Source organism: Astyanax mexicanus, chromosome 17 (assembly GCF_023375975.1).
Source record: "Astyanax mexicanus isolate ESR-SI-001 chromosome 17, AstMex3_surface, whole genome shotgun sequence".
Classification (NCBI taxonomy): Eukaryota; Metazoa; Chordata; class Actinopteri; order Characiformes; family Acestrorhamphidae; genus Astyanax; species Astyanax mexicanus.
In genome coordinates, this window is record NC_064424.1 from 24,873,616 (window position 1) to 24,900,999 (window position 27,384).

The following is a 27,384-nucleotide window of genomic DNA, read 5'->3' on the forward strand; positions in this document are numbered from 1 at the left end:
AGAGAGAGGGAGAAGGGAGAGAGGCGGTGTGTTTACTCACAGCAGGTCCGGGTGGGCCGGGTGGTCCTTCATTCCCTTTCAAACCGGCAGATCCCTGCAAAAACAAACCCAGTAAAACTGCTGAACATCTCAAAACATCAAACCTCAGAGACGTGGAAGTCAGTCAATCAAAAAAAAAAAAAAACCTGAACACACACACACACACACTCTCTCCCTCTCCTTCAAACACACGATAACACACACACACACAAATATTCATAATCATTCATATCACATTCAGTTTCTAGAGTTCAAAGTGAATGACGTGTCCAGTGCATTCTTCTCATTAACATCTTCCCAGCAAACACACACACCAACCCAGTGTATATGTATGTGTGTGTGTGTGTGTGTGTGTGTGTGTGTTTTGTGGGGGGGTTTTGCTGCAGACCTTGCTACTGCTGCTGAGTGTGTGTTTATTAGCCGCTGTATCAGCTAATATATGTTATATAAGTGCGATGTAAGTTTAATAGGAGTGCGTGCTGCTCGCTGCTCTCGCGTCTCGCTCTGGATAAAGAACCCGCAGAGTCCGAACAGATCGTACAAAAAAAAAAAAAGCTTCATCTATAATAAATAATAAAATAATAATGTAATTAATAATAAATAAATAATGAAACTCAGCAGTGTTGAGTTCACTCACTCTAAAGAAACAGTGCACAAGCGCTGAAAGGCTTCCACAAGCAAGGCAACATGCAGTAGGCTGTTGCTATGTAGTTGCTAAGGCATTTCAACTTAGCTGGATGCTGTGTTGTTGCTACCCTCACGTAGGGGGTCCGTATGGAAAGTCTAACTGGGAAACAGAGAGGTATGGCTATGGGTTGATGTCATGGTGGTGGGCCAGACCATTAGGGACAGTGATATGACCAGGTGGGGTTAAACGTGGGCCCTATGTGGGTATCTGTAATAATGGGGTCTATTTAGGAAACCCAACTGGGTCCCAGAAACAACACATATACAAATTAATCTAGAGTGCATGCCAAATTAAAACCCACCTAGCCAATAAATGTCATGGGACAGGAACCTGTATCATATTTAATGAGTACTGCCATGTCTCCTCCAGCTGGATGCCACACACACTTGTCTGTTGTCATAGACAATTCAACAATTTAAATCGTTACCGACCACTGCACTGTGTGGTAATGCCTTCTGAGACATATTCCTTGTATAAATATGACACTGTGTCTGTTTATTTTCCCTTGAATTCTTGCACATGCTCTGTGTTTTTTCTCCATGTCTCTGTCTGAGTGTTCTCACCTGTGATCCCCCACATGACTGTAATCTGTAGCTCCGCCCCCTCATTACCTGTTCCCCAGGTGTCTCCCATTTCTGTTTCCCTCCATGTGTATTTATCCCCCAGTGTTTCCTCTTTCTTTTGTTGGTTATTGTACTTGTTAGCATAATTCAGGTTATGCGTTCCGTTTGTTTTCCTAGTTCCCTAGTTTCCTATGCTCCTGTTTTCTGTTTGTTCGTACTGTTTGTTTAAATAAAATACCTCCATTTGTGTCCATCCGCATTCCCTTCCTGCACCTGCACCTTTCCTGACAATCAGCTAGTGTTCAACCTCACTAACAAGATAACACCTCACATCTTACACAGGTAAGGCTTTTCCAAACCATCTCATGATGTAACACTACATCATCATCAATTTAGACACTGCTATTCCATGACTTTTGGTTGATGTATATTATATATGTACGTTAAATAAAGTATCAGAGTTATGAATTTAAAATGAAATTAAAATGAAATCAAAATAATTTCAGGCTGTGTTTATGTGTGTGTGTGTAGTAAGCAATGTGTGTGAGTGTGATGGTGTATATGTTACTCACAACAGGGCCGGGCAAGCCTCTCTCTCCGGGGAAACCTCGCAGACCTTGAGGTCCGTCCTTTCCAGCAGGACCGGCTGGACCTGGATCTCCCTGAATACAAACAAACACAAACACACACACATAAAATTAATTTGTTTATATATATATAAAATAACTGATTAAAGCTGTCATTAAAGAGCATATATCCCACTGTTTCTGTGTACAGTATGTTGCCTCTGATATCTACTTGTTACATGTATGTGGGATCATGAAGACATTTTTTTTACTGTGCACTGACTAAAGACTGATATGTAAATGAGCTATGTTGTAATTGGCTGCCCTTTTCCGTGCCTCATTAAAAAAAGCACTCAAGGCTGAATCACTCTTTACAGTATCAGTGCACATAGTCAGAGCTTCACTCCCATTGGCTGAGTAACTGCCCTAACACCACAAAAACAAAAAAACTGAGCTCTGTTCTGATTGGCTCAGTGTTGTATCTCATTCATGAAACATTTCATGAGTTTAGTATTGACCCTTTGAATGAATATATTCATGGTTGTGATTGAGTGTGTGTGTGTGTGTGTGTGTTTGTGTAAGTGTGTGTGTGTGTATGTGTGTGTATGGATTCTCACCTTGGCTCCCTCCTTGCCAGCAGGTCCAGGCAGACCCTGCTCACCTGGTGGTCCTGGAGGTCCAGGGTGACCACGCTCTCCCATTGGCCCAGTCTCACCTGTGGGTCCCTGAGGAGAGAGAGAGATGCATTGTGGGTTATGTAGTATTAAAAAAAAAATACTGGTCATTGGTGTCTAACTGTCCATAAGATAGATGCATTGTGGGTAATGTAATATTATGAGGATGACTGGCCTGGTCTGCAAAGATCTTAACGCAAGATATGCATTGTGGGTAATGTAGTGTCAGAAATATGACTGGACTGCACTGCAATAATCTCAAAGCAAAACATGCATTATGGGTAATGTAGTATTACAAATATTATTGGTGGGCACTCTCTGAGACCTAATGTTAGACATGCATTGTGGGAAATGCAGTATTAAAGAGATATTTGTTCAGCACTAACTGCATCCTGAGGAAGCCGTGGATTGTTGGTAATGCAGTATTACAAGGATGGCTGGTCAGGACTCTTTGGTAATGTAGTATTAGAGAGATGTTTGCATGCATTGTGGGTAATGTAGTTTTAGAAATATGACTGGACAGTGCTGCAATAATCTCAAAGTAAGGAATGCATTGTGGGTAATGTAGTATTACAAAGATTATTGGGCAGCACTTATTAGAGAGATATTTGCATGCACTGTTTGTATTGTAGTATCAGACGGATTATTGGCCTGCAATGCGAAAATCTGCATGCAGAAAATGCATTATGGGTAATGTAGTATTACAAAGCCGATTGGTCTGTGCTGTCTGAATCTCTGTAATTGTTCTTGAAGAATTTTACAATTTAAAGTCACGTATTCAGAACTCTCCTGCAGGCCAGGCTGCTACGGTTCAGTGTGTGTCATTAGTACAGACATATGGATTACTGCTCTTTTCGTTTCACACAGAAGCACTAATGCACAATGAAATCAGCATTTAAAATAGCTCTAAATGCCGAAAGCTGTGGGGGACGTGTGTGTGTGTGTGTGTGTGTTTGCTCACACCTGTGTGTGGGTGACTCTTTGAGCAGCCACCCACCTCAGCATTAGCATAAAGAGCAGAATGTTTGCTCATGAATGATTCATTAGCTGCTAAGCTGCTAACATCTAACAGCATAAACAACGCGTGTCAGGAGAAAGGATTTGACAAATTCCCGGAACACCGTTACTTAGGGCCAGGTTTACGATGCTCTGGTGACCTCTAATGACCTTTAATGACCTTTGTGAGTGTGAGTGTGTGTGTGTGAAACTGAGAGAGAGAGAGTGTGTGTGTGTGTGTGTGTTTTAAAGGCATTAATATGGATAACACTAACATGATGATGTTTTAGGTGGCTTAGAAAATAGCCCATTATTAGTTTTAAACTAAACCACTGCACTGAATATGGAAACAAGACATGCATTATGGGAAATGTAGTATTAGAGAGATTATTGGCCTGCTCTGCAAGAATCTCAAAGCCAGACATGCATTGTGGGTAATGCAGGCTATGACAATTTTTGATCCACATTGTCTGGATCATAATTTGAGACATGCATTGTGGGTAATGTAGTATTATAGAAAGGATAGGTCAGCACTGTCTGGATCTTAATGTGAAACATGCATTGTGGGTAATGTAGTATTATAGAGGGGATTGGTCAGCACTGTCTGGATCCTAATGTGAGACATGCACTGTGGGTAATGTAGTATTAAAGAGGGCATTGATCAGCACTGTCTGGATCCTAATATGGATATGCGTTCTGGGTAATGTAGTATTAAAAAGGGCATTGGTCAGCACTGTCTGGATCCTGATGTGAGACATGCATTGTGGGTAATGTAGAATAAGAGAGATTATTGGCCTGCTCTGCAAGAATCTCAAAGCAAGACATGCATTGTGGGTAATGTAGGATAAGACAATGATAGGTTAGCCCTGTCTGCACCCTAATGTGAGACATTCACTGTGGGTAATGTAGTATTAAAGATAGGATTGGTCAGCACTGCCTGAATCCTAAAGTGAGACATGCATTGTGGGTAATGTAGTATTAAAGATAGGATTGGTCAGCACTGTCTGAATCCTAATGTAAGACATGCACTGTGGGTAATGTACTATTAAAGAAAGGATTGATCAGCACTGTCTGGATCCTAAAGTGAGACGTGCATTGTGGGTAATGTAGTATTATAGACGGGATTGGTTAGCACTGTCTGGATCCTAATGTGAGACATGCACTGTGGGTAATGTAGTATTAAACCGGGGATTGATCAGAATCAAAAAATAAAAATGAAAAGCCTGAGTTTAAACTAAACAGGGCTAAAGCAATTGAAAGCAAGCAACATGCATTATGGGTAATGTAATGCGTCAGGAATGATGTAGAGAAATATGTGATTGCTTACCTGAGGGCCCAGAACACCTGGAGGTCCAGGAGGTCCAGTCTTGCCTTGGAAACCCTACAAAAAGCACAAGAGCAACATGTCAACAGAAATAAATTATAGAAAAAACGTCAATTTTAAGTACTTCTAAACCCCTTTTCAGACGGGATTAGTTTTTCAGGGGGTCCTGGGTAATTTTCTCTTTTATGGGGGGTCTTCTGTAATTTTTTTATTCTCATCTGGAACGATATGGTATGTTTTTCTCAGACATTTTTGTCCTGCTTTACGCAGAACTTCATGGTTCTCTGGTAATTTTAGTCCCATCCAGATGCACATCTCTGAGTTTCGTCACCTTGTGTTTAATAAAATAGCTATTTATCCACTGCCACGCACCGCAATTACTCTCCAGGCGTGCGTTTCCACAGAGATCCACGTAAACACAACAGCGAGTGGAAATGGAGGAGCTACTGAACTTGATGTCACATGACCAAAAAAGCAAAAAAAAAACTAACTGGGTCTCCTTTTTTTTCAATTGCAGTCATGATGCAAGAGTTTTATTACTGAGTAGAAGTGTGAAATATTTTTTTTTCCACAGACGTCCCCCTGAGAAACTACCGGTAATCCCGTCCGAATAGAGCTTAGGGGTCAACTCATCATGAAATTATGATATAATTTGTTTAAAAGTCAGAAATAAAGTTTTTGCAACTTATTACACCCTTATGAAGCTTTATAATTAAGTGATTTAACCTATGAGGCCAACTGGGCTAGAAAAAGGCTTTTTTTTACTCCTCTACCCCACACTAGGGCAAGAGGAGGTGTTCACAAGTTTCAGTGTGTAGATGATTTTTTTTTCATAAGGCTGATTATCTGGCAACAATGCTTCATAAGAGTGTTGTTAATTAATCTTGCTACCACAAGCTAACCATGCATAGTCAAACCATTTTTCACTTTCATTTGATTTTTCTTCAGCGTATTATTCAGTGCTTATGTGGAGAGTCTTCAAATAAAGTGTGAATATTTGATGGTGTTATGAATATAATATTTAACCATGGAAGGGTAGACTCTGTTCTACAGTGTGAAGCTTTAATAAGCAGTGAACCCACACTGTTCAGTACATTTAATGATTTATATCTGTTTCAGATGTTTTAGATGATTTAACAAACTGCTACCTGTCTCTCTCTTCTTGTTAGTTGTGTGCTACACCTTCTCTCTTTTTCATTCTATCTGTGTCTCACACACGCAGTTCCTTCAAATCTCTCTCTCATTCTTGCATGTGCTTTCTCTATCTTTCTGTCTTACTCCCTCTGTTGCACTCTCCTGATCTGTCTCTCTCTCTATTTTGAGCTCTTGTATGCACTTTCTCTGCTTGTCTTAATTTGAAATGATTTCTCCCTACCTGTCTGTCTCTCTAGTCTGCACTACCCCAACCTGTTTGTCTTTTGCATGAGATCTTCCTCCATATCTGTCTCTCTCTCTTCTAAGCTCAGCAAATTTGTCTCTGTCGTGCATGTGCTCCCTCTAACTTTCTCTTTTCCTTTCTCTCTAGCACTCTCCTTACCTGTCTCTCTCTCACATGTGGTTTCCCTACATGTCTCCTATTTTCTTACATGTGGTCTTCCTGCCTGCACCTCTCCTATTTGCACCTGTGTACCTGTCTCTCTCTCTTTTGTACTCTCCTTACCTGTCTGTCTCTCTCACACACGTCTTCCTTCTCTCTTTTGCTCTCTCTCTCTCTACTTACCTGTCTCTCTCTCTCTAGCTAGCACTCTCCCTATCTGTTTGTCTTTCTCACAGACATGTTGTCTTACTTTCTCTTTTTCTCTCTCTCGTACTACTCTTCTTACCTGTCTAGCACTCACCCTACCTGTCTGTCTCTCTCACACACATCTTACTTTCTTTCTTTCTTTCTCTCTCTATTGTGTACTCTCCTTAACTGTCTCTCTCTCTAGCTAGCACTCACCCTATCTGTCTGTCTTTCTCACAGACATGTTGTCTTACTTTCTCTTTTTCACTCTGATTCCCTCTCTCGTTCTCTTCTAACCTGTCTAGCACTCACCCTACCTGTCTGTCTTTCTCACAGACATGTTGTCTTACTTTCTCTTTTTCTCTCTGATTTTCTCTCTCGTACTCTTCTTACCTGTCTAGCACACTCACCCTATCTGTCTGTCTTTCTCTCAGACATGTTGTTTTACTTTCTCTTTTTCTCTCTCATTCTTTCTCTTGTGTACTCTTCTTACCTGTCTAGCACTCACCCTACCTGTCTGACTCTCTCACACGTTGTATTACTTTGTTGTCTCTCTTTCTCGCTTGCTCTCCCTCACAAACATTTCTCTCTTTCTCTCTCTCTCTCGCATTCCTTACCTGTGTCTCCTTTACTTGTGATCTCCCTATGTATCTCTCCTATGTGCACTATCTGTACCTGTCTCTCTCTCTCTCTCTTGTGCAGTCTTCTTTCCTGCCTCTCTCTCTAGCTAGCACTTTCCATATCTGTCTGTCTCTCTCACACACATTTTCTCTCTTTTTTTCTCTCTCTCTCTCTACATAGCTAGCACTCTCCCTACCTGTTTGTGTCTCTTTCTCACACATACCATTAACTGACCCATCTAAATATGTGTGTGTGTGTGTGTGTGTGTGTATAATCAGAGCAGTCCTTACCGTCTCTCCTCTCTGGCCAGGGTGTCCGGGCAGTCCATCTTTCCCTGCTGGTCCCTGAAAGAAAGAGTGTGGGTGGAGAGATAACAGAGAAAACGAGGGGACGATGAAGAGGATAGAGAGGAGAGGAAGAACAGGAAGAAAGAGTGGAGATGGGAGGAAAACATTAGGATCAGTAGATGGCGCTCTAAACAATTTCTTGCAATTCTTTGTAAAGCTTTAACTCACAGGAGGGCCTTTTGGTCCGGGGAATCCAGTAGGTCCTTGAGGTCCGGTCAGACCCTGCAATCACACACACACACACACACACCCATACAGGCACACACACACATATTTATACTCAGTGATTACACCTCATCAGTCAGTGATCAGGAATCATCATTACGAAATCGTCACAGTGGTTTCAGTGGTCCGCACCCTTTCACCGGGAGGTCCTGGGGGTCCGTCGCTTCCTGAGTTGCCCTGTGGATCAAAAAGAGGAGAAAAGAAAAGGATAAATATGAGTTAAAGGTATTAAAAAGGTGAGACTGTGTATCAGTTCATAGAAACACACATTCGCTACTACTATTGTAATGTAGTAAAAAAAAAGAAAATGTGAAAGTCCAGTAAAAACCTAATTTCTAAATGTTGAAAAAGGTCAGTTACCTTTGGTCCTGCTTTTCCTGTTGGTCCCCTTGGTCCCCTCTCTCCACGAGGACCCTGTAGAGAAGCAAGAACAGAGCGAAAAATAGAGAATGAATATTTTATTCAAGGCTTATGTGAAGGTTTGAACTATGTCTAGGTTCAATAAGCAGAGGGATGATCTTACAGTAGGTCCACGTTGTCCTCTTGGGCCAGGCTTTCCTGCTGTTCCCTATAAAATACAGAATGAGACAGAGAGAGACTGTTATAATATACTGTACACTAGTGAAAAAAAAAACAATGAAACAGTATAAAATACAAAGACACTCCTACGTCTAAACCTATATCATGTATATGAACTGCTGGTATTTTAAAAGCAGTGTGTAAGACTGGTGGAGGAGAACATGCCAAGATGCATGAAAATTGTGATTAAAAATCAGGGTTATTCCACCAAATATTGATTTCTAAACTCTTAAAACATTATGAATATGAATCTGCATCTTTTTTGGTTATTTCAGCCATTTCTCATTTTCTGCAAATAAATGCTCTAAATCACAATATTTTCATTTGGAATTTGGGAAAAATGTTTTTCGTTATTTATTTTAGTTAAACATATACCTATAAGTAGCAAAATCAGAGAAACTGATTCAGAATCTGAAGTGGTCTCTTAAAGCTTTTTAGTTGCCAACAGTTTTCTGTTGATCGCCAACAAAAAAAACTCATCTTGGAGGCAAACCAAGGACCTCTCGGTGCTTGCTCAGTAGTATAGTGTAAACAAAAACAACTAAAAAGACACTCAAAGAGCTGTCGCTGAGTGATCGCTGATGATTTACAGACGGCCAGCAGATATTTAGCATGCTAAATATCTGATCCAGTCGGCGACTGGGAGTCAAGAGCAGCTGCTACCAATGTTGCCAATGGGATCAACTACAAAGAGCCAATCACAGGTCCAAAATGCATTCATAAGGAACCCATTCTTTTTTTACTCACTTCAAGTGGGTATTTTCCTCTCTACAGATTCTCTGGCATGGCTTCACTAGTTGTTCTTAAGTGAGTTGAGTTCTTGCATGTTTCTGTGACAAAACATGTTTCTGGAGAGCAGCCAGGTGAGTCTGCCAATTTTCCACTGCAAAATGTTGCTGATCGCTGATCAGTCGTGTAGGGTAGTGATAGCTAGTTACAATTTTAGTTATATCTTCTACATCACTTACATAACCTCCATAACATTCCAGCTACACCACCTATCTAGGCCAGGTTATCCACTCACATAGCTTTTACTACTCTTGCTTTGCAGATGACACTCAGCCATACATGTATTTTCCCGCCTAATGACCCTTCCGTCATGGAACTGGCTGCCTCCTAAATGCACTTGTGAACTCCTACATGTAGAGTAAACACCGCCTAGCTTTGCCAAACATTCACACAAAGCAATCCAGACTGTTCTCTTACAGAGTTCCCCAATGGTGGAACAAACTACCTTCCACTACCAGATCAGGAGAATCTCTCGCTATCTTTAAGAGACTCCTGAAGACAGAGCTCTTCAAAGAGCACTTACTCCCTTAACACCTCTAACCCCTAACTAACTACTTCTAAACTATTTTCCTTCTTTCCCTCTTCTATCCTTTCTTCCTCTTCTATCTTCTATCCCAATATTACTCTCCTGGCTTCTTTCAGGTCCTGCTAAATGTTCTACTTTTTTTTTTGCTTTGGACTTCTACAGTATGTCCTTTAGTGTTTATGTAGCTCATTATTTGAAAGCGGCTTTTTGATTAAAAAAGGCGTCTGCTAAATACAATGTAATGTAATGAAATCTGATCTTATAATTCAGTTTAGACACTTATAAAAGGATGTGTTTTGTTATTAATAGACTACTAATATGTAATAACTGTACAGTATGTAATACTATAATGGATCACACAAAAAATAACACTCCCTTAATAAAACTACATGTAAATGGTTCTTGATCTGTGAGGTCTTGGAACCTACTTGGATCAAATCACCCATCTGACTAATATGAGCTCGTTCTTTCAGTTCTCACGTCTAATAAGTGAACGTTAGGGAGTTCTGAATTGACTTTCTGCTTTTCTTTATCTTGGGTTTAGCCGTGAAAAATGGACGCACGTCCGACATAATTAGATTCTTCTTTCTTTGCCTGAGTTTTCGGGAATCCGTCTGGCTTGGTTTGTTCATGGCGAGAGAAAACATCGTGATTAATTCAGAAACAAAGAAGAAGCGTTTGGAAAAGTAGTCCAAAGAGAAAACAAAGCGCTTCTTGAATATTAATAAGGAGGGAGACGGGTGTGCGCTAAGACGACGCTAAGAAACGAAGTGCGTGAGTGTGTGTGTTTAATGGGCCAAGACGATAAGAAGCTTTGTCTAATGACGTTCATGTGCGGATTGTCTCTCTGATGGTGACAGACTATCTCTCTCAGTTCAAACATAATGAACTGGAATTAAACATTAGAGTGACGTGCTGCGTTGTTGCGCGCCTGATGAAAGGATAACGGGCTGCGGAAAGATACGGAAAACACATCGCGAACCCACCTCTCACTCTTCCCAGCAGAACACTGTGAGAACCACCTCGATAATGTTTGTTTTCCCACAGGTTTGTTGTTTCAACTGCTGACCTGCTTATTATCTGACGCAAGATCAAACCTGGGAGTACACTCGGTATCTAACAAACGGCTAAAAATAAGAAAGAAAATGAGTCTTTCTGTCCGCTTTATTAGAAACCACAACCTTGTACTTCAGCCTTACTGTCAACTTTATTAGAAAGCACAACCACAAAGGCATCCTCTTGCTTTATATCTTTACTAAAACCCATAATCAATGCTTCCTCTCATTGGCATCTTCATTAGGAACCAAAACCTGGTGCATCTCAGTGTCAGCTTTATTAGAAAACACAACATTGTGCTTCAAATTCGCTGTCCACCTTATTAGAAACTACAACCTTCAGTATCTTCTCACTGCCTGCCTCATTAAAAAAAAAATACGATTGCTTATACTCTTCAACCACTTAATTACAAACTACAGCCTAGTATTTCTAGTTATTTTAAGAACCCACAACCTTGTACTTCCACTCAATGGCTGCTTCAATAGAAACCACAACCTTGTGTTTTAAACTCAGGGTTAACTTTATTAGGACCCGCAACCTTGCGCTTCATCTCACTGTCAACTTTATTAAAACCCATTACTTTGCACTTTCACTCAGTGGCTACTTTAATAGAAACCACAACCTTTTACGTCAAACTCACTGTTAACTTTATTAAAACACACAAACTTGCGCTTCCACTCAATGGATACTTTGATAGAAACCACAACCTTATACTTCACACTTTATTAGAACCCACAACCTTGCGCTTCCACTCAGTTGCTACTTAATTTAAACCACAACCTTATTCTTCATACTCACTGTTAACTTTATTAAAACATACAACCTTGTGCTTCCACTCAATGGCTCTTTTGTTAGAAACCACAACCTTGTACTTCAAACTTTGCTAGAAACCACAACCTTGTACTTCAAACTTTGTTAGAAACCACAACCTGGAGCTTCATCACTGTCAACATTATTAGGAACCACAATCTTGCGCTTCCACTCAATGGCTACTTTAATAAAAACCACAACCTTGCGCTTCATCTCACTGTCAACTTTAAATAAAACCTATAACTTTGCGCTTCCACTCAGTGGCTACTTTAATAGAAACCACAACCTTGTGCTTCATCTCACTGTTAATTTTGTTAACTTGTCACTGTCATTAGAAACTACAACCTTGTGCTTCTTCTTTCAAGTTTTGGTAAAATTAAAATCGGCTGTGTTCTAATTTGTTCCATTTTTACAGAACTGTAAATTTGGACAGAAATGGCTGAAGGACTAAACCCAGTCCAGAGTCCCACATCACTGAAGCAACTGTATGAGATTAAATCTCTCTGCCATACCCTCGTGCCCTTCTCTCCGTTGGCTCCCGGGAATCCTTGGAAGCCTTGAGAACCCTGCAGTAGAGAGAGAAAGAGAGAGAGAGAGAGAGAGAGAGAGAGAGTTATTCACATGTCCATCAAAGAGGGGGAGAGAGGGATGAGCGGTACGGAGGAGAAGAAAGTGCTGCTGCAGCAGGGCATTCCGGGTCACGGCTGAGAGGAGTGCTGACAGCACACAGCATTATGGGTAAATCCGATTAGCTTTGATCAGAAAGTTCAAACTTTCTAACACACACCCGCACCCCCACCCACACACACACACACACACACACACTCATACACACACGCTCTCACACACACATAAACACACACAGCTACATACACGCACAGTACATTTATGAATAGTAATGAAGTAACTGGGGGGGATTTACCTTAGGACCTTGCCGTCCAGGATAACCTGGCAACCCAGGGACACCGAGTTTACCCTAAAAACAAACAAGTAAACAAAAACAGATCAACAAGAGAGAGAGAGTGAGAGAGAGACAGACAAAAGACATAGACAGCAAAATAGAGAGCTGTGACTTTTCCTCCGACAATTTTACACACACACACACACACACACACACACCTTCTCTCCTGTTGGTCCAAGTGGTCCGGCATCTCCAGGGAGACCAGATCTTCCTTTAGGTCCCTCGGGACCGTCCTCTCCTCGGGGTCCAGCAGCTCCCAGCTCACCCTACATCACACACACACACACGCACACACACGCACACAAGCACACAATCAAATAGTCATATTAATAATTTGAGTATTGATTTATACTAATACTGAAATCGTGTGTATTGATTGATACTGATATTAAATTTATCTATACTGATTTATACTGATATTGAATTTATCAGTACTGATTGATACCAATATTGAAATCGTGTATATTGATTGATACTGATATCGAATTTATCAGTACTGATTTATACTGAGATTGAAATCGTGTGTATTGATTGATACTGATATTAAATTTATCATTACTGATTTATTCTGATATTGAAATTGTGTGTATTGATTGATACTGATATCGAATTTATCAGTACTGATTTATACTGAGATTGAAATCGTGTGTATTGATTGATACTGATATTAAATTTATCATTACTGATTTATTCTGATATTGAAATTGTGTGTATTGATTGATACTGATATCGAATTTATCAGTACTGATTTATACTGAGATTGAAATCGTGTGTATTGATTGATACTGATATTAAATTTATCATTACTGATTTATTCTGATATTGAAATTGTGTGTATTGATTGATACTGACATTGAAATCTTAAGTAATGATTTATACTGATGTTTAAAGTGTGACTACTAATTCATATTAATATTGAAATTGTGAGCATTGATCACTTCTAATATTGAAATTGTAAGTACTGATTGATACTAATATTAAAATCATAAGTATTAATTGTTACTGGCACTGACATTGAGTCGTGATTGATACTAATACTGGATTCTTTGCACTGATTTATACTGAAGATAAACTTGTGATATTGATTGATAGTAATTAAAATCTTAAACAGTTAACAGTACTTATATTAAAATCTTTAAGATGAAGTATTAAATATTACTAAAATATTGAGTACTGACTGATCTTGGAAACATCAATCGATTTACATCTCTCTCATCTTCTGTTTAATTAGCACTACATATTTGCTTTGACTGAAGTGCTTCTGTTTCTTACTGTCACTGTCAAACCCGTATGTGTGTGTGCTTTGTATTGCATGTGTGTGTGTGTGAGAGAGAGTGGGTGAAAGTGTGTATGCTTCTTTTTTTCACTTTTTTCTGGAAGTATGAGGAGTTTGGCAGCTAAATGCTAGCATATCGGCAGTAATTAAATCTGTCAGAGAAAAATTTGTGTGTGTGTTTATGTCTGTTTGTGTGCATGCATGCATAAAAGGGTTTATGACACCTAAAATCTGTCATTTTTTTTAGATATAATGGGCAATGACAGCAAGATGTGTGTGTGTTTGTCTGTTTGAGTGTGTGTGTGTGTGTGTGTGTGTGGTTGATATAATTTGAAGTGCAGCCCACTCAAAGCTGGAGTGAGAAGTGTTTGCTCATTGCCCATAATCACACACTTCAGAAAAATGTCAACACAACAGCGATCCATCAGATCGATCAGGTTGTTTAAAGGTTACATCCCCTTAGAGCTGCTGCGTGTTTGTGTGTGTGTGTGTGTGTGTGTGTGTGTGTGTTAAAGAAGCTTTGACAGGTAGTGTCCGCAGTGACTCCTGAATGAAACTGCATTGTAATCCAGTGGGTTAAATTGCTAAACACTTCTGTTTATCCCTGAGTTACTTTAAGGGCAGGACGATTAAATGATACGAATGATAATCATATTGATATTGAGAAGCTAAAAAGCTAACATAATAAAACACATTACAACAGATACTTTATAGAAGAAAGTATTCAGGCACCTGCTTATGTGTTGTTAATTCTGAATAAAATGAATTAAAAAGGATTGATATGATGAAGCAAGGTGTGGGACTGAGATAATTCCAGCTCAGTTTAATAAAGTAATTACCACAACTCTGTAAGGTGTTTAAATCAGTACCTTTATTGCGGCCAAGACATAGTGAGGTGTGGGAACGAGATAATTTATTTCCACAACTAAGTAAGGTGTGGGAACAAGATCATATGTCAGGGCCAAGGCACATAAAGGCATGGAAACAAGAAAATTAGAAATAGGATTGAGATAATTCATTGGAATGACTTAGCAAGGTAAGGGAATAAGATCCTTTGTCTTGTTCAAGAGTTACAGTAAAAAGACTTGGGAACTAGATAATTAAGTTGTGGCCATGACTTAGCAAGGTGCAAGAATGTGATAATTAAATCATAACCCACAACTAAGAAAGGCATGTGGCTAAGAAACTGAATTGATTTCAATGACTTATTAAGGTTTGGGATTGACATCCTTTGTCATAACTGAGCCATGGGATTGAGATAATTACAATTTAGTAAGGTGTGGGAATAAGATAATTACAGCTTAGTTAAGAGTCGGAATGAGAAAATTAAAGAATTGCCACAACTGTGTAAGGTGATTATATGATTACCTATTTTGTGAAAAGTCATGGTGACATGGTGAGGTGTGGGAACAACATAATTTATTTCTACAACTAAGTAAGGTGTGGGAACAAGATCCTATGTCATGGGCAAGGCGTAAAAAGGCATGGGAACAAGATAATTAAGAATGGGATCGAGATAATTCATTGGAACAACTTAAAGTGAGGGAATAAGATCCTTTGTCTTGTTCAAGCTATACAGAAAAAGGCTTGGAAACTAGATAATTAAGTTGTGGCCATGACTTAGCAAGGTGCGAGAATGAGATAATTAAATCATAACCCACAACTATGTGAGGCGTGTGGCCAAAAAACAAATTAATTGGAATGACATCCCATGTCACAGTGTGGGAATAAGATAATCACAGCTTAGTAAGGTGTGGAAATTAGATAAATACTACTTATGGTAAGGAGTGGTAATGAGACATTTAAGTCATTGCCTCAACTAAGTAAGGTGTGGGAACAAGATCTTATGTCTTGGCCAAGGCATAGAAAGGCATTAAAAATGGGATCAAGACAATCAAGTCATTGTCACAACTTATTAAAACGTATTAAAGTATGGGAATGAGATGCCTACAAGGCATGCGAACATGGAGTCATTGATAATGGAATGAGATCTTACTAAATATTGCCTAAATTATCTTGTTCCCATGCTTTAGTCAGCTGGGTCCATTTTTTTACTGTATTTATGGGGGGCATCAGCAGCAGGACTCTGTATTTAAGAGTGTTTCCACACACTTTATAGCTTTTATATTAAAAATAAGAACTTTAAGTGTTTTTTTCCAGTAAACAGAAAATTCCTGTTTGCATTCAAACAGGAATCCTAAACAGGTTAAATGGATATTCTGAGCTTTTTTTTTTTCAGGTCGTTTTTTTTCTCAGGCAGCTTCAAACTGCATATGGATCTAACAGCTATGACAGATAGCACACATTATGCACCATGTGCTGATTTTGTGAGTTTTTTAAGGTGGCTCTTTTTTACCGGCGCTGCTGAACTGAGCGGAGCTCTAAAGCCGGAGAGGTTGTAGCGCGAGGAGTGCAAGAGCCTCGGTAAACAAACCTGGTGACAGTAAACAATGTCTTACCCTGTCACCCTTGATACCCATGTCTCCTTTAAAGCCCGTGAAACCGTCTTCTCCCTGAGGAACAGAGAAAGAGAGAAAAAGAAAACAAAATCTGTCAGAAAATTCAAGGAACGGCAAACTGTGTTGACCTCATTCACGCATTTCCCAAACCCGAACAGTCAATCAGCCGAGCTGGTTTTGGGTTTTAAAGTTTGTTCCTTTAGTTTAGGTCTTTAGCAAAGATAATACAAAGCTAAGTTAAGAAGTGTTTAGCTTATCATAGAACATTCTTGGTATCCTCTGGCATTGGGGATGTGAACCCCTGGTCTATAAGCTTAGTGGTGAGAACACTGGATTATTGATTATTGATTAGGGTTGATGGTTTGATACCCAGACAGAGACCCAATACAGATATCCAGACCTAAACAGGATCATTGGTTAGAACAACCCTACAGATCACAGGTGTGTGGGTTCGATTCCCATTGCCAACAGGGAAGGTGGTTAGAACACTATTCAAGAATGATTTATAACATGGTTGTGGGTTCGATTAAAAGGGAATAATAAGTTGTTTTTACTGGGTTAAATAAGTTTATTTTTGTTCAGAAGGTTATGGTTATTGGCAAGGGTACTGGTGGCTAGTTAGAACACTGGTCATTGATCACAGGGTTGAAGATCAATTCTTAACTGGGTGAATAATGGTGTCTGGTTAAAGCAAAATGGTTATTGATCAGAGGGTTGTGGGTTCAATATTATCAAAAACAGGTAGATTTCCTTGAATATTAATCAGATGGTTGTTGGATTGAATAAACACTAGCCAGTCCTTAAGAGGTAAGATAATGGTGAGGGGGTTAGAGCATGGGGTTGTTGATCACAGGGATGTGGGGTTAATACTCAAGTCCCTGACCTTAACAGGGTAGATAATGATGGCTGGTTAGAACATGGTGTGGCAATTCACAGGGTCGTGGGTTCAATACTCAATACCCAGCACCTAACAGGCTAGATAATGGTGTGTGGTTAGAGCATAGGGATGCTGATCACACTGACGTGGGGTTAAAACTCACTATCATGGCCTGAACAGAGTAAATAATGGTGGCTGGTTAGAGAATGGGGCTGTTATTCCCAACGTTGTGGGTTCAATACTCATTATCATGCCCTTAACAGGGTAGATAATGGTCGCTGGTTAGAGCACTGGTATAAACAGGAAGGACATTGGTGACAGGTAGAAGTTGTGCAATATTGATCAGATGGTTTTGGATTCAATACCCACTACATAGCTTTTAAGAGGGACAATAACTGTGGCTCTTTAGAGCAACGAGTTGTTGATCACATGAATGTGGGGTTAATACTCAATAACCTGACTTTAACAGGATAGATAATGGTGGGTGGTTATAGCATGGGGCTGTTATTGACAAGGTCGTGGGTTCATTACTCACCACCCAGCCCATAAAAGGGTAGAAAATGGTGGGTGGTTAGAGAATGGAGTTGTTGATTACAGGGAAATGGGTTAATACGCAATGTCATGCCCTTACCAGGGTAGATAATGGTGACTGTTTAGAGAATGGGACTGTTATTTACAGGGTCATGGGTTCAATACTCCCTATTTAGCTCATAAAAGGCTAGATAATGGTGGTGGATAGAGCATGGGGCTGTTTTTTTTTTTACAGAATTGTGAGTTTAATACTCACTACCCAGCCCTTAAAAAGGTAGGTATTGGTGGGTGGTTAGTTTATGGGGTGGTTATTCACGGGGTTGTGGGTTCAAAACTCACTACCCAGCCCTTAAAAGGGTAGACAACAGTCAGTAGTTAGAGCATGGGGTGGTTATTCATGGGGTTGTGGGTTCAATACTCACTACCCAGCCATTAAAAGGGTAGGTATTGGTGGGTGGTTAGAGCATGGGGTGGTTATTCACGGGGTTGTGGGTTTAATACTCACTACCTGGCCCTTAAAAGGGTAGATAATGGTCAGTAGTTAGAGCATAGGGTGGTTATACACGGGGTCGTGGGTTCAATACTCACTAGCCAGCCCTTAAAAGGGTAGATAATGGTTAGTGGTTAGAGAATAGGGCTGTTACTCATAGGCGAGTTTGTTCAATACTCATTACCCGGCCCTTAAAAGGGTAGATAATGGTCAGTGGTTAGAGCATGGCGTGATTATTCACAGGGTTGTGAGTTCAATACTCACTACCCTGCCCTTTAACAATGTAGATAAATGTGGCTGGTTAGATGGTTCATGCTCAATATCCTGCCCCAGTCTCAGTACATCTCACGATGCACGCTTAGAGTTCTGGGAGACAAAGAAACGCCCCTAATCGGACCATCCCTGTCTCCATAGAAACATCTATTTGTGGACTCTGGCTCTCTCACTCTCAGTAGATGAAACTTTTTAATAAAATAATAAAACATTTCTTCTTTCTTGGCTTCAGACCATTCCTTTTCTGGGAAAAACCTGATTTTTAAAACATTACTTTAAGGATCAAGTCATAAAATTTTAACAAAACAGAGAAAACGCATTAAACTGACATGGACGGACAGACAGACAGAGAGATACACATATTCCATACCTTTTCACCCTTGTTTCCTTTCAGCCCACGGACTCCATCAGCTCCCTACAAAGAGAAAGAAAAGAAAGAAAGAGAGAAAGAGAGAGAGAGAGAGAGTTGGAGAGATAGAGCAGGAGATTAGAGAACAGTGCTCAGTAAAGTTCCTGTTCAGTCTGCAGCTAAAATCACTGTTCTGATGCTCCACAGTGAATTTGGACAGTGGGGTGAAAGGTCAGGCTGCAGGATCAAAGTCTTAACTGCATTCACTTCTAGAGCAGCTTGACAGACAGCTCTAATCTCCACCCTCAGAGGAGAGACCTGACGCTGAGACTGTTCATCACCAGCCAAACTCTTAAAATGACTCCTTTCAAACAGTTTGTGGATTAACTAAATAAACTCAACTCTGGAGAAACCCTTCTGCCTAAACTGTCTGGATTGAATGGGAGGAGTGATTTAATTTAATGAATTTTTGATTAATTAATTGATTGATTGATTAACTGACAACTGTTGTTGTGACTCACTGAGTGACTGATTGAATGATTGATCTAGTGGCAAACTGATTCAATGGCTTCCTCACCGACTGACTGACTGACTGATTCACAGATTATCTCACAACCTGACTGATTCAGTGATGGCCTGACTGATGTACTGACTGACTGACTGATTCAAAGAATGACTGACTGACTACAAAGAAGGACTGATTCAATGGCTGTCTAATTCACAATTCTCATGACTCATGACTGATCTACTGGCAAACTGATTCAATGACTTCCTCACTGAGTGACTAACTGATTATCTTATGGTCTGACTGATTTAACGACTGACTTCAAAGGTTGACTGAAGGATTGATTCAATGACTATCTGATTCAATGACTGACTAACTGATTCAAAGACTGACTGAAGGATTGACTCAATGACTATCTGATTCAATGACTGACTAACTGATTCAAAGATTGACTGAAGGATTGATTCAATGACTATCTGATTCAATGACTGACTGACTGCTTTACAAATCGACTTACATACTGACTGACTTATTTAAAGATTGACTGAAGGACTGATTCAATGACTGACTGATTTAACAACTGATTTCAAAGTTTGACTGAATGATTAATTCAATGACTGTCTGATTCAATGACTGACTGACTGATTCACTGACTGATTCACAAATTGACAAACTGACTGACTGAATCAAAGATTGACCACAGGACTGATTCAATGACTAAATGATTCACTGACTCACTGACTGACAGATTCACAGACTGACTAACTGATTTGCAGACTGACTGACTAATTAAATGATTCCTTAACTCGCTAACATATTTACAAACTGACTATCTAATTGATGTATTGACAGATGTATTTACTGATTGATGTACTGACTTAGAGATTAATTAATTAATTACTTATGCAATACTGTATGAAAATTGGGAGTAGTCGAGTTCAGGGCTTACCTTCACACCTCTGGGTCCAGGATAGCCGATTGGTCCCTGAGCTCCAGGGGGTCCCTGAGAGAAAGCAAGAGAATGAGAGTGTGAGTCTGATTATACACACATTGATTATGTACGATTATCCAATCATTTGATCCCAATCAATGATAAGAAGTGCCTGAAATGCCTTGAGAAGAACGAGTGAGAATGTAAGTAAGTATATATTTTTTCTTACCATATTTCCTTTCTCACCAGAAGGTCCTTCCTTGCCTGGGTGGCCCTGTGGATGAGATTAGACGAAATCATTAGATTAATTTATTACATTAACATTCAATCTATACCACATAAATGTGTGTGTGTGTGTGTGCGGAAAATGTCCTTGAAAAATTTGTTTAAAATGTTGTGTCTAACTATGTGCCAAAAAAGCACATAACTGATCCCATTAGGATGACAATAGTGAAATATTTTTTTATGAACTGAACAGCTGTGTTCAAGCCTGAGAGCCACTTCTTTTCGAGCTGCTCCTGATGCGGAGGAAATCGCAGCGACTCGATTCTGATACATCGGCTCACAGACGACCTGTGCTGTGGACATCACCCTAGGAGTGATGTGGGGAGAGAGTGGCATCTACTGTACCCACCCAGAGGGAGCCGGGCCAATTTTGCTCCCTCTGAGCGCCGGCAGCTTGATGGCAAAGCTGCATGAGCGGGGGTTTGAACCTGCGACCTCCTGCTCATAGTGGCAGCCCTTTAGACCACTGGAACCTCATAACAGTTTTGGTGGAGGAAAGATTATACCTGTATGTTATGCTAAGTTACGTTTTGAAAATAGCACTGCTGTGTGATAAAATACAGTTTTAAGTTATTTAAGTTCTGATATGTGGTTTATTTGTTCAAAAAATGTAAAAACAAATGTGCTCCTATGTTTTTGGAACAACACTTTTCTCTCCCTTAAGAGGGTGAAGTCATCAAGTACACAGCTGTTCCAACTACAGAATAAAAGTCCCGCATCCTCCTGTCCTCAGAAGTATGCAATCAGCCTGTGTCTTGCATGTGCCATACTCTCTGAGTTTATTACCTCAATTAACATTGAAAATATGTTGAATTGCTTAGAGAATCACAATATATTGCAATACACTGTATCGTAACCCCTGTACCATGAAACATATTGTCTCGCCAGGTTCTTGTCAATACACAGCCCTATTCGCAGGTTTGTTAAACGCTCTAGTGAAGGATTTAAAGGAGTCAGAGGATGTCTCTGAATGTTCTGCCAGAGAGACGTTCAGTATAATAGGGTTAAAAGGGTTAATGCACCACAGCCAATAAAAGCTGATCTGTAACATTAGCCGATTAACTAACACAAGCCAAGTCCACTAATATCACATTCAGCTATACAGCTGCCAAAACCTGAGCTTCATTAAAACACCATTCACTATGTAGCTTCAGACCAGAGAGAATAAACCTCTCTCTCTCTCTTTTTTCTCTCATTCGTTCTGCTCTGGATCTGACAGGTGTTTTCTCCTGCTGTCATCTGCTGTCCTTCTCTCTCTACACCTGCCGGACTGCTGAGAGACACCTGCCTCTAGCACACTGTCAGCAGTCTCAGGGTGTGTGTGTGTGTGTGTGTGTGTGTGTGTGTGTGTGTGTGTACTCACAGGTGGTCCATCAGCTCCCGGCATGCCCGACAACCCTGGTTTCCCTGTTGGTCCCTGTGGTTGAAAACATCAATGTTAAACAACTGAATTAAATAAAATATAATGATATTAAAAACAATAAAATTTTAATTAATTAAATATAAAATAACTACACTTAAACTTTAACAAATGAATTCACACAAATTCACTACCATTCATTTCAATTCACTTTAATTTACTTCAGTTCAATTAACGTTTCGCCAATTCACTTTCAACTCAATTTAATTTAATTACCATAAATTTACTGGGATTCTCTTCAATTCACTTCCACTAAAATTTAATTTAGATCGATTCACACAAGTTTGCTTTAATTCATTTCGATTCACTTTAATTCACTTGAATCCAATTTAGTTCAATTAACTTCGCCAATTCACTTTTAAATCAGTTTAATTTAATTCATTTGACTCTAATTTTCTTCTATTCACTTCCCTTATTTCAGTTAAATTCACACATGTTCACTTCAGTTCATTTCAGTTCACTTTAATTCACTTAAATCCAATTCAGTTCAATTAACTTTTTGCAAATTCATTTTTAACTTAATTCAATGTAATTAAATTCACTTCACTTCACTTCCCTTTGCACAAATTCAATTCAGTTCAATTCACACAAATGAATGTAGCTCAATTCAATTTACTTTAAATCACGTTTAATCACTTTTAATTACAGTACCAGTACCAGTACACTTTTAACTCAATTCAATTTAATTAACTTAAATTCATTTTGATTCTCTTCAGTTTTACAAAAAAATCAATTCAGTTCAACCCACACAAATTTTTCAGTTAATTTCAATTCACTTTACTTACTTTACACCAATTCATTTAAATTCTCTTATCACCAATTCACTTTTAACTCAATTTAATTTAATTGAACTCGCTCTCAAGTCTCTTCTCTTCAATTCACTTCACTTTACTCAAATTCAATTCAGTTCACTTCACTTTAGTTAATTTCAAACTTATTCCAATTCAATTGAAATGTTTTCTCTCAAATGTGCTTGAATTCAGTTTAATTCACATTAGGCCTGACTTCACATCAGTTTACTTAAATTCAATTAAATAACTTTCCTCTATTTCACTTCAACTCCCTTATTCCAATTCACTTCAGCTTATTTAATTTACTTATAAAATTTTGATCACTTATTAATTCACTTAAATTCACTTCACATAAATACAAATATTTCTACATTTGAATTACCTTCTCTCCAGGGGGTCCAATGGCTCCTTGAGGCCCTGGCAGTCCCTGTGAAAAACACCAGTGTTATCTTTTCTCTTATATAAAAGGCCTTTTTTACTGCAGTCATTAATCCAGAGGTGCACACTTCCACAGACACATCTGGATCTGCTGCATTTTATAGTGGAATCAAGCAGAGTTTGTTTAAGCTTGTCTCTCTAGTGTGCAGTAAAGAAAGAAGAGTGAGGGAACACACAGTGCTGAAATCTCCACTTTCCACACAGAAATGACAGAGAAATCCTGCAGAATACCTGTAATATTTACAGCTTTCCGTCCCAGTGTATTATAATATATATTATACCACAAAAATCAAGTATTCTGCACTGGAAAATAGAAGGGAAGGACAGTCACAGCATTAACCCAATCAGTGCATCTGTTTCAGAGAGGGGCGTGGCCTCATCCTTACCTGAGCTCCGGGGTTTCCTTGCTGTCCAGGAGGGCCAGGCTCACCTTGAGGCCCCTGAGAAAGAGAAAAAATATTATTATATTGTTTTTATTATTATGTATGTCTGGGGCAGGTCATTATTATTTTTACTACAATTATTATAGAATGCCACTTTTATTAGTGTAATATAATATAATTTGAGTCTACACAATTGAACATAGGCTTTTAAAACTGGTGGGACATTATACGCAATATATATAGACATACATCTCTGGAAAATAAATAAGAAATCACTTTAAAAAATTATCCAAAAGCAGTGTGTAAGACTGGTGGAGGAGAACATGCCAAGATGCATAAAAAACTGAGTTATTCCACCAAATATTGATTTCTGAACTCTTTAAACTTAAATAAATATTAACTTGTTTTCTTTGGATTATTTGAGGTCTGAAACTCTGCATCATTTTTATTATTTCAGCGCCATTTCTCATTTTCTGCAAATAAATGCTCTAAATAACAATATTATATAATATAATAATGATACAATATAATAATGAGGAATTTGAGAGAAATATTGTCTGTAGTTCATAGAAAACCTATAAATAGCAAAATAAGAGAAACTGATTCAGAAACTGAAGTGATCTCTTAATTATATATATATATATATATATATATATATATATTTTTTTTTTTTTTCAGAGCTGTATATGTAATGTGCACATTACTCCGTATTACATTGCACTATTACGTATACATTATTCACTCATAAATAATATGCGTGGTACTATATTCAATGCATTACTATATAATATGATGGAGAAGCCATGGCTTGCTCTCTCTCTTTCTCTCTCTCTCTTTTGCATGAACACACATGCGCTCAGACTGACGCTCATTAGCGCTAGCTGTCTCTGACTGCACTGAAATGCAGGTTGTCACCCTCCCCAATGTGTGTGAGTAGTGTGTGTGTGTGTGTGTGTGTGTGTGGGTTTGACCAGAATGAGAAAAAGTGTCCCAGGTTTGCATCACTTCTAGTGTGGGCGGGTGCTTGCGTGTGTGTGTGTGTGAGTGTGTGTCTATATCAGGCATCCACGTTCCCACAGTGTGGACTTATTTCTGATTGAAAGGCACGGCTGTGGCACTCAGCACACTGTTAAAAATACACCTCTCACTGTTCTCACACAGAAATGAGGTGTGCAGAGAGAGAGAGAGAGAGAGAGAGAGAGAGAGAATGTGTGTGTGTGTGTGTGTGCTTTTATAAAATAAATTCAGTGCCAACAAATGATTTCTTTTTGGTTACTGAGGTTATAGCTTCAGTTAGTTTAGAGTAAGCCTTTGTTGTAGTAGATCTATACATTTGCGTATTGCATATACACTCATTGACAAATGATTATATATGCAAATGATTACAATATTTTTGGAAAAAACTGTAAAATTAAAATTAAAAGGTGGTTCTAGTAAAGTAGTGTTCTGTCTCTGTGTTTTTACTGCCCTCCTGTTGGTTTATCTCCTCCATGTGTTCTGCTGTGTGTTCTTCTGTGTCTCTGCTCCCGTCTAGAGCCTTCACCCGTGTTCCTGTGTTTAATCTGTAGCTCCGCCCCCTCGTTACCTTTCCCCAGGTGTTCCTTGTTTCCTTTCCCACCTTGTGTTTGTACTAAAGTTGCAACTAATGATTATTTTAGATATTTTTTCCGATTAATTGATTAGTCAATGCTTATTTCTGCCATGCCCTCCCTATCTGCTTGCTGTGGGTACGACTCATCTTTCTAGCTTTTACTATTGGTTCAAAACAAAAGAAATGGTAAAAGCTAAAAAAAAATGGATTTTAATGCCCTTCAAATGTCCATAACATAGTCCTTTAAATGTGTAAGGTGCTGAAATTTAGTGAGGAAATATGAAATCTGTTGTGATTGGCCACTTTTGGAAATGCAGGCCTTGTTTTTGTCCCCAGTTATTTGTGTAGTGCTACTACTTGACAATTAGTCGACAACTAACATTTGGAGTCGACAAAATGTTTAGAAATCGATATTGTCAATTATATCGACTAATCGTTGCAGCCCTAATTCAGGTTGCGTTTATTTTCTGTTTACCCAAAGTTTCTGTTTTTGGTTTATTAATTGTTTGCTTCTTTGTTGTTAATAAATATACTTATATTTGCACTTGCTCTCTGCATCTTTTCCTTGCTGAACCTGACACTAATATCAATCAATTAACCTTTATCTAAAACAGAATTGAAACAGTTGGCCAAGCTATATAGAATATATACAGCTCTAGAAACATATAAGAGACTACTCAAAAGTTTCTTTGATTTGCTTTGATTTTACCAAACTGAAAATCTCTGGAATATAATCAAGAGGAAGATTGATGATCACAAGCCATCAAATCAAGCTGAACTGCTTGAATTTTTGCACCACGAGTTGCATAAAGTTATCCAAAAGCAGTGTGTAAGACTGGTGGAGGAGAACATGCAAAGATGCATGAAAACTGTGATTAAAAACCAGGGTTATTCCACCAAATACTGATTTCTGAACTCTTAAAACTTTATGAATATGAACTTGTTTTCTTTGCATTATTTGAGGTCTGAAAGCTCTGCATCTTTTTTATTGTTATTTCAGACATTTCGGATTTTCTGCAAATAAAGGCTCTAAATGACAATATTTTTATTTGGAATTTGGGAGAAATGTTGTTCGTAGTTTATAGAATAAAACAACAATGTTCATTTTACTCAAGCATATAGCTATAAATAGCAAAATCAGAGAAACTGATTCAGAAACTGAAGTGTTCTCTTATTTTTTTTCCAGAGCTGTATATAATATTCTAATGCACTTGGGACATAACAGAACAACAGTTCTGCATGTAAAAATGAGTTTGAACATGAATATGCATAAACTGTGTGTGTGTGTGTGTGTGTGTGTGTGTGTTTGTGCAATGTGTGTAATACTCACAATGTTTCCTTTGGGACCAGGATGGCCATCCATTCCTGTCACCCCCTGCAGACAAATCATTCATTCATCATATAAACGTCTGGAATAAAACTGAGATGATTTATAAACATGATTTAGAGTTATAGATTTAGTTAGAACTGTATAAACATGAACAACGATGTTTACTGAGCTCACACACACACCTAATTACACCCAAACACACAAAATTTCACCTGCTTATTGATATGCACATATTTTAAACAGCGTACAGCTGCTGCTGCAACAGTCTGCTGTGATTTATTCCATCTGCAGTGCTGCACATCTGAATACTGTGTTAATTACACTGTATATAAACTTCATTTTTCACTGTGCTGTATTTTAGAGATGTATGTTTCTTCTGCATGTTTCTCTCTATATGTACAGAAGAGATTCTGATTCTGATTTGAAGTTGGAGACTTACAGGTGGTCCGGGCGGTCCCTGTGGTCCTTTAGGTCCCAGCAAACCACGAGGACCCTGAAAGAAGAAGAACAGAGGTTAATACATTAGGAACAATTCTGTAGCTAGTATAGATTGTTTTATATTTGTTATGACTTATTCAGTATCTACTATAAACCTTTCAATATCCTCTATAGATAAACAATATCTGCTATGAATATCTCAGCACCTACCATGAATTACTTATAAACTACTATGAATTATTCAGTATCCATTATGAATTGTTCAGCAGCCACTCTAAGTTACATAAATTATTATACTGTATCTTTTCTAAATTATTATTCAGTGTCCAATACAAATTATTCAGTGTGCAATATGACATATTCAGTATGTATCCACCCATTATTCAGTATTTATTATGAACTATTTTGTGTCTACTGTAAATTATTCAGTATGTATCCACTCTGAATTATTCAGTGTCTACTGTTAATTATTCAGTATGCACCCATTTGAATTACTTAGTATTTATTTTTAACTATTTAGTGTATACTGT

The 27,384-nt window shown here is 38.7% G+C and overlaps 1 protein-coding gene across 2 annotated transcripts in view; it reads right to left on the minus strand.

The window, feature by feature from the left end:
* col5a1 (procollagen, type V, alpha 1) overlaps positions 1-27,384 on the minus strand; it is a 143,781-nt gene that overhangs the window by 35,190 nt on the left and 81,207 nt on the right. For both annotated transcript variants that reach the window (XM_022676453.2, XM_022676452.2), the window contains exons 21-41: positions 26,856-26,909; positions 26,417-26,461; positions 23,499-23,552; positions 23,057-23,101; positions 21,827-21,880; positions 20,408-20,452; positions 20,197-20,250; positions 18,764-18,808; positions 16,223-16,276; positions 12,646-12,753; positions 12,449-12,502; positions 12,039-12,092; positions 8,290-8,334; positions 8,127-8,180; positions 7,899-7,943; positions 7,710-7,763; positions 7,485-7,538; positions 4,854-4,907; positions 2,474-2,581; positions 1,863-1,952; positions 41-94 (exon numbers count right to left, since the gene is read on the minus strand). In XM_022676453.2, coding sequence (XP_022532174.2) covers positions 41-94; positions 1,863-1,952; positions 2,474-2,581; positions 4,854-4,907; positions 7,485-7,538; positions 7,710-7,763; positions 7,899-7,943; positions 8,127-8,180; positions 8,290-8,334; positions 12,039-12,092; positions 12,449-12,502; positions 12,646-12,753; positions 16,223-16,276; positions 18,764-18,808; positions 20,197-20,250; positions 20,408-20,452; positions 21,827-21,880; positions 23,057-23,101; positions 23,499-23,552; positions 26,417-26,461; positions 26,856-26,909 — 1,224 coding nt within the window. The remainder of the gene's footprint in view (positions 1-40; positions 95-1,862; positions 1,953-2,473; positions 2,582-4,853; positions 4,908-7,484; positions 7,539-7,709; positions 7,764-7,898; positions 7,944-8,126; positions 8,181-8,289; positions 8,335-12,038; positions 12,093-12,448; positions 12,503-12,645; positions 12,754-16,222; positions 16,277-18,763; positions 18,809-20,196; positions 20,251-20,407; positions 20,453-21,826; positions 21,881-23,056; positions 23,102-23,498; positions 23,553-26,416; positions 26,462-26,855; positions 26,910-27,384) is intronic.